This window comes from Lathyrus oleraceus, chromosome 2 (assembly GCF_024323335.1).
Source record: "Lathyrus oleraceus cultivar Zhongwan6 chromosome 2, CAAS_Psat_ZW6_1.0, whole genome shotgun sequence".
NCBI classification, from domain to species: Eukaryota; Viridiplantae; Streptophyta; class Magnoliopsida; order Fabales; family Fabaceae; genus Lathyrus; species Lathyrus oleraceus.
The window spans coordinates 84,196,245-84,204,637 of NC_066580.1; the positions used below are offsets into that span (position 1 = coordinate 84,196,245).

An 8,393-nucleotide genomic window follows, 5' to 3' on the forward strand; every position below is an offset into this window, starting at 1 on the left:
CATGCTCTTCTTCAGATTTCGAATACACCAAAATGTCGTCAATAAACACCACCACAAACTTATCTAGGTACGGATGGAAAATCCTATTCATATACTCCATAAATACTCCAGGCGCATTAGTCACACCAAAAGGCATTACAGAATACTCATAATGTCCATACCTTGTTCTGAAAGCAGTCTTCTGAATATCCTCAGTTTTCACACGTATCTGATGATACCCAGATCTCAAATCTATCTTGCTGAACACACTCGCACCAACCAATTGATCCATCAAATCATCAATCCTCGGCAAAGGATACCGATTCTTGATCGTCACTTTATTCAGTTGCCTGTAGTCCACACACAACCTCATAGTACCTTCTTTCTTCTTAACCAATAACACTGGTGCACCCCACGGTGACACACTCGGACGAATAAATTTTTTATCCAACAGATCTTCCAGCTGACTCTTCAATTCAGCTAACTCAACAGCAGACATACGGTACGGAGCCATCGATATCGGTCTAGTACCAGGTACCAAATCAATCGAGAATTCAACTTCACGCTCTGGCGGCAATTCATTCACTTCTTCAGGAAACACATCAGGAAAATCACACACCACGGCTAGATCGCCAATCACCAGTTTATCTTTAGCCTCTAAAGTCGCTAACAGCATAAACAACTCTGCCCCACCTGCTACTTCCTCATTCACCTGCCTTGCTGATAGAAACAAATCCTTACCTTCCTCAATCTCAGGAAATATCACAGTCTTATCAAAACAGTTGATATAAACTCGGTTAAACACCAACCAGTTCATACCCAGAATAACATCAATCTGCACTAGTGGAAGACACACTAGGTCCATCCCAAAGTCTCTACCAAAAATACTCAAAGGACAATTTAAACAAACTGAAGTAGTAGTCACTGAACCCTTCGCAGGAGTATCAATCACCATACTTCCATGCATCTCAGATATCTCTAACTTAAGTTTCACAGCACAGTCCAAAGATATAAAGGAATGAGTAGCACCGGTGTCAATAATAGCTACAAGAGGAAAGCCATTAATATAACACGTACCTCGGATCAAACGATCATCTGCAGAAGTCTCAGAACCCGATAAAGCAAAGACCTTGCCTCCCGACTGGTTCTCTTTCTTCGGCTTAGGACACTGTGGACTGATATGACCCACCTCTCCATAGTTGAAGCAAGTCAGAGTCTTCAACCGGCACTCTGCAGCCAAATGACCACCTTTACCACACTTGAAACACTTCTTCTCAGCACTGGTACACTCGTGGAAACGATGTCCCGCCTGACCACATCTGTAACACTTAGCAGGAGCACTAGAGTCTCCCCCACTAGGCCTCTTCATCCCACTCTGTCTCTGGAAACCTTTGCCAGCTGCATACGGTTATCCACGATCATTCTGATTCTTGCCTTTCCTATCAACCCTCTGCTGATAGCTCTCCGCTCTGGCTTTGGAATCCTGTTCAAAAATCCTGCAACAGTCCACCAAATCAGAAAACACTCTAATCCGCTGATACCCAATAGCCTGCTTGATCTCAGGACGTAACCCGTTCTCAAACTTCACACATTTTGAAAATTCTCCAGCAACCTCATTATAGGGAGTGTAATACTTTGACAGCTCTGTGAACTTAGCAGCATACTCAGTAACAGACCTGTTACCCTGCTTCAATTCTAAGAACTCTATCTCTTTCTTTCCTCTGACATCCTCTGGAAAGTACTTCCTCAGGAATCTCTCTCTGAACACAGCCCAAGTGATCTCAGCATTCCCAGCGGTTTCCAACTCAGTGCGGGTAGCAACCCACCAATCATCAGCCTCTTCTGACAGCATATGAGTACCGAACCTGACCTTCTGGTTATCGGCACACTCAGTCACTCGGAAGATTCTCTCTATCTCCTTCAACCACTTCTGAGCGCCATCTGGATCGTATGCTCCCTTGAACATTGGAGGATTGTTCTTCTGGAACTCACTCAGTTGACGAGCAGCTCCCATTCCCACAACATTCGGGTTCCCTCCAAGTACTCCAGCTAGCATACCCAGAGCCTCAGCAATCGCAGCATCATCTCTACCTCTTCCCGCCATCTCTATTCTGAAAACCCAACAAGCTAAAACAATAAGTACTGATAGGGTTACACAACACCTATCCCGTACAGGGGAAACAGAATAATTACGACTCGACTCGACCGACTATGCTCTGATACCACTAATGTAACACCCTTCTAAAATACCCCAAATATTTAATTAAAATAACAACATATAAATCAGAGTAATCATGCAATTAAGGGTGTCACACATTTATTTCGCACCATTCGTCATACTATTTAGTCATGCTCATTATTTAACTCAAAACATAAAGTATTGCACAATACGCAGCGGATAGAGATCAAATCGATCATTCAAAACATGTAACATACTACATGTAAACTGGTTCAACAAACATCAACAACACAATTAAAATGTTCCCTCCCGATGTTACATCTATCAGAGCATGACCCACTAAGGAGACTACACTAGACTCCAAGCATTAGCTTCTACTCAATCACTGCTCGCTACCTGAAAAATAGTTGTAAGGGTGAGTTCCTACATTGATATAATAAGCATTATAGAATATAATGTCATGTTAAGTAATTTAACACATTAATCACCCTAATTGTATCACACATTAAGTAACGGCACATCAACTCAAACATCATACTCAATATCAACACAATTCATACTCATGCTCAATGCCAACACAACACACGTATAACATTGGAATACATCCATTCATATTATACACTACACATATATTATGCAATGAGACTCCATGCATGCGGTACCGACTATTTGTGAACATATAGTTCAACTTCACCGACCAAATCCAGGTACGGCTACCAAGCTCACCAGTCCCACTCATTTGAGACCTAGTGACTCACATCACTAATTCCTCACCATGGGAATTAGCTACCACCCCAAGGGCCATGCTATGCACGCTAATTCACCTAGCATGCAACATCAAAAACAGTCCAAATGACTAACATCACTAATTCCTCACCATGGGAATTAGCTACCACCATAAAGGCCATATTATGCACGCTAATCACCTAGCAATGCAACATCACAACAATAATCCACAATGGACCGATGCTCACTCTCTAAGCCATAAAACAGTCCATTCACAACACATGCATAACATACACATTCACAACATTATGCGTACCATCATACATTATCAACACATGTATCAACACATCATATCATGTCAAATAATTAAACACAGTATTAGCACACTCTACTAATACCCATACTGCTCAAAACAGCGGGAAAATAATCCCTACTATATCACACACCGATATAGGCAACCATCAATTAGGCCCACAACATTTTAATTAACAATTTTTCCACTCTGCAACAGTGTTAACCGGTTAACGCCCTGGGTTAACCGGTTAACGCAGCACAAACACGCTTCCTGCCCAAAACTTAACAGTGTTAACCGGTTAACGCCCTGGGTTAACCGGTTAACGCAGACAGAACAACAATATCTCAGCAATCACAACAGTGTTAACCGGTTAACGCCCTGGGTTAACCGGTTAACGCAGACAAAACAGCAATTTTACACAATACAACACAGTGTTAACCGGTTAACACCCTGGGTTAACCGGTTAACGCAAGACAGAAAGTTGTTCCTGCGCTAACACAAGGCAGAATGCAGAATTCTCCGCATTTTCCGCCGTTGGAGGACTTCCGGACCTCCGATTCCAATTCCGCAAAAAGCTATACGTTCGGAAATTCACAACTAACCCAAACACAGATTCAATTACAGCCTAAACACAGTTTATCCAACATAATTTTCCAGCATTCATAATCCCAATTAGGGTCAATTCAACGGCTTATCACTACCCATTACATGCTAACCCATAATACCCATTAAACGACGATAAACCCCCCTTACCTGAGTTAATCCGGCAATCTCTAAGCTCCAAGCTTTTCTCTTCTCCAACCTTTGCCCTTGCTCTTCCTCTTTGCCCTTTCTCCACTTTCCACTTTTCAGCCGCTTCTCTGTTTCACGTAAAACTCTTTTTACCAAATGGGATTCTTTTTCCTTACTTCACACTTATATATTTTCCAATAATTATTATTCCAAAATAATAATAATAATAATCCAATAATTCCAATTATTTAACTAAATTAATAAATATAATATTAATTTAAATCAAATAATTATCTTATTTTTATTGGGGTGTTACAGATCACACGGTCGAAGGGAAGGTAACGTCGTCTGCGTGAGCTTGCTCCGTGCTACACTTGGATAAAGGCCTTGTTAATCTTCCGCCGTTTTGCCTTCTTTCCGTCGAGAACTTATTTTCTAGGGTTTTCTTAAGAAAAATTTCAACAGTAGCCGCTCTCTCCTCTAGAAAAATTTTGGGTTTTTTCCAGCTCTCCTCTTTTTATACTCATCTGGTTAGGGTTTTTGATTCAGCTTATGGAGATCAAAAGGGCATGCTCTTGGGAGTGCTTTAAGGTGCTCAGTTTGTTTGCCTCAATTTGGTACTCAATCTGAAGAGGTAATACGATCCTATGCTTTCTTGCTTTGAATTTGTCTCAATTCCTTTTTTGGATTAATGGTGGAATTTTACCGCTTTGCTGAGTGTTAACGTGTTTTTTACTATAGTGAAATGCAAGCAAAAGAATGGAAAAGCAATAACGGGTCCACTGTGTATCGCATTTGTTGTTGTTGGTGTATTAACAGTTGTTGCTCCTCCTGCTTCTGTTTTGCAGCAATGAAAAACCTCTGTCGGTTATTTTTGGAGCCTCCTTGTGCTGAGTTTCAGCAGGTTCTTCTAGCACTGGTGAATTGGTATGTTGAGACTCAGTAGGTTCTTCTGTATTTTTAACACATTCTCCAAATTAGTCAATCTGAATGTGATAAATCAAAGCTGTTGTAAATGATTCCTGCATTCTCTGAATTGTTGTGGTTTAGTAGTATGGTTGAATTATTATTATTGGGCTGATGTGCACTCTATTTTGCTCGTTTGGAGACAAAAACTGCAGGTTTGAGGTATGCAGCATGGACATGTTTAACACCATTATGATGAGGTAAATCATTTGGCTTGATCTCAACATCAGACACCGAAGCTTCGGGCAAACCATGAACATCCGAAGACAAATTCATGGCATTTTCAAAAATGCTTGAATGAACTTGCTGCGTGTTAATAGTTTCTAGATCATTATATCCATCCCAAGCACGGGATACATGGTATTTTTTGTGTTGAATTATTCCCAGAATACTGACTTCAAATTCAAATTCTCTCTGATTCTTAATGATTTTTCTTTTCACTGCAGCCTGACTACTATCTTTACATGTTGCTTTTATCCACCTCCAGATTATCAAGAGTATATTGTCTCATTGAATTCCATCTCCTTTCCACAAACTGGACAGTTGTCACTTCTCTCCGTCCACTCAAGATGCAGCTAAGGTGAAAATGATGAGAGCATTTTGTCATTATCTTGGGATTCTCTTTAGTTTATTCTTCGAGGCAAGTTGGACAGATATCCTCTTCTTCTGATGGTGACGTGTAAACAAGCCCGACTCCAAGTGTGTATTTTGATGATGAAAGTTCTTGATGCAGACTTAGAACGGTACATCTTCAATTCATCTTCTCGGGCATCATATGGCAAGGGCCTTGGAGGAGAACAGTACATGTCCGGTAGAGAATTATCAAGTGATGCTGCAGATGTCATGGATGTTGTTCCGTAAAGAGATAAAGAAATTGAAAGTGCTTCGCCTCTTCGGAATATTGATGCACACACATTCAAAAGATTCTGTACCAAACAACTGAGACACATGTCGTTCCTGGAAGTGTGAAATTGAGAAGAGTATACAAAAGTTTTGAGGTGAAAGTTTGGATTTTTCGGCGAGAATTGCTATGAAACTGCGAAATTGAAGCGATAATGTATTTTGTTGTTGTTCTCTTTCTTTTTGTAGTCTTCACATAATCTTCTTATTTCAGCCAGTCGGTGTGGAGGGATACAGTAGACACAAGAAGAATGCTTGTGTGTACTATCCAGCAACCTTGATTGCCTCGCATCATCTCCGTCGCAACTCGACCACTGCCACGGAGTTACCTGTTCCAACTGAACACAACAGTCCGACACCAAAGATTCCATTCTTGATCCTTCAACAGAAACACGGAATAGAGGCCTTCATCAAACAGGTTTTGCATTTAATTTTTGTGTTGTTGTATTCTCCAAAACTGTTCTTCATTATGTTTGTAATGCTGATAGAGTTTTAGTGACAGGGGACTGTGCACATCGGTATTGACGGGAGGATCTGGTATTCTAGTGCAGTGCAATACAGTTGTTACAGATAAAACAGTGATGAAACCCACATAGCTCTGATGCAATACTGCTCATACTTTGTCCTGAATAATCCTTAAACATGATTGCACCGGCTAATATTGTAAACAAAGTGAATAGTGCATAATAGATTGGAGAAACCACTGTTGTGCACTATTCATAAACCAAATAATTAGAATTGGAGAAATCACCAACAAACCACATGTGAATCAATTTCAATGTTGACATGTATTTATTGGTTAGTAAACTTGCAAGTTGTTTTTCTAGGATGGAGGCAAGTTGTTAAGCCATTATCCAGCCAATACATTTGACCGAAAAATTGACCCATAATTACCTCGGGTGTGGTAGAACTTCAGTCGTAGACATAAAAAAAAGAGGAGTGCTAGGAACACGCTTTTCAACACCCACTCTAACTCTCGCTCGAGAGAACATGTCAAGTGAGTAAACTAGTCTAGAATAAGAGCAGAAGAAGTGAATTTTAATCAAGTTTTCCGTGAATGTTGAGGATTAGAAGACAATTTATGCCATAAACTCGGTGTTGTTGTATGACCATTCTTACAAGATCATATTTAAGACTTGCTCCTCTTTATCCAATAACAACTTGAGAACTGGTATACCCCTCTCTTCTGCTGCTGTTGTGCGCTGCCCTATCTTTTAAAGGGATAATCGTTGAGTAGCTGTAATTTGTATGAAAGAAATATTAGTTAAGAATGTATCTTAACAATTCTGGCTGACTCATTCCTTTGTCTTGAGCTGACAATGTTCTTCCTGTGAAATTGGCATTTTCAGGTTGAGCTTCTTATTCTGTCCCATCACTTCTACAAATCATCTGCTTGCCTTGATCGAGTTGATGTTCTTGTTTCCCTTGCTGCAACTAGGGTTGATGCTTATGTTTTGGAGGGTGATTTCCCGTGCTTGGCTCGCCTGATAACTGGAGTTGAAATTTTTTATGCTCTCAATTTCATTCTTGGCATTCTTATAGAAAATGGTCAATTGGATCTTCTTCTTCAAAAGTATTCTGCTGCTGCCGACACAAACACAGGCACTGCTGAGGCTGTCAGAGGTTTTCGAATGGCCGTTCTTACATCTTTGAAGCATTTCAACCCTAATGACCTTGATGCATTTGCCCTGGTTTGTATTTAATTTCTATATTGATGAAATGCTGGCTACTGAGCTTTGTCTGTAGATTGATGGTTGTGTGTTGCTTACATTCAAATACAATTAATTAGTTAATTATATTTCAATGTTGCATACTGTTTCGAAGCATCTACTTAAGAAGTGTGCGCGTTGCATTTTTCACTTGCTCATATAGTTTTTTTTCTTTTTGTTTCTCTGTTCCCGGAGTCATTGTTGCTTAACATCTTTCATTTGTCTTCTTTACAGGTCTATACTCATTTTGATATGAAACATGAGACGGCCACTCTTTTAGAGTCCAGAGCAGAGCAATCATGTGAGCAGTGGTTTCGGCGTTATAACAAGGACCAGGATGAAGACTTGTTGGATTCCTTGCGCTACTTCATTGAAGCTGCTGAAGTTCACTCTTCCATTGATGCTGGCAATAAAACACGGAAGGATTGTGCTCAAGCTTCCCTTCTATCCCTCCAAATACGGATGCCATATTTCCAATGGCTTTATCTATCAGAAACCAATGCTAGACAGGCATTAGTTGAGCAGTCTCGTTTCTCCAAAACCAAATAATTAGAATTGGAGAAATCACCAACAACCTCTTTAGGTATATGTGATTTAGTACTTTCAACTAGATGGTTGACTCTGACAGGGAGCTCGTTAGCAATGCCATCTTGTGATTTAAAGGAATGAGTGTTTTTATCACAAACTGTATCATTATCAACACCAATTGCATCTTCAACTTGATCTAAAAGTTCAAGCAATGCCTCCATATTTCTGAACAGCATGATCTAATTGTATATTTTAGGGATACCATCAATCATGGTTTTGCGAACATCCTTTTCATTTACTCCACATGCAAACAAGCTTTCAACATTTTTTTTTAAAACCACTTTTGTATAACATTCCAAAAAGTTTATTGTAAGATTGT

General features: G+C 40.0%; 1 protein-coding gene and 1 pseudogene across 1 annotated transcript; one reads left to right on the forward strand and one right to left on the reverse strand.

The window, feature by feature from the left end:
• Nucleotides 1-5,368: 5,368 nt before the first annotated feature.
• LOC127122018 (E3 ubiquitin-protein ligase At3g02290-like) lies at nucleotides 5,369-6,204 on the reverse strand (annotated as a pseudogene).
• A 401-nt stretch (nucleotides 6,205-6,605) lies between these two features.
• LOC127122019 (uncharacterized) lies at nucleotides 6,606-8,035 on the forward strand. Its single transcript, XM_051052434.1, has 3 exons — nucleotides 6,606-6,611; nucleotides 7,127-7,468; nucleotides 7,721-8,035. Exons 1-3 carry the CDS (start codon nucleotides 6,606-6,608, stop codon nucleotides 8,033-8,035), a joined length of 663 nt encoding a protein of 220 aa, XP_050908391.1.
• Nucleotides 8,036-8,393: the final 358 nt, after the last annotated feature.

Bases quoted from the DNA above. Each gene is read 5' to 3' on its own strand.
- LOC127122019 (XM_051052434.1), top strand. The intron at 7,469-7,720 runs GTTTGTATTTAA...TCTTCTTTACAG, and splicing joins ACCTTGATGCATTTGCCCTG to GTCTATACTCATTTTGATAT.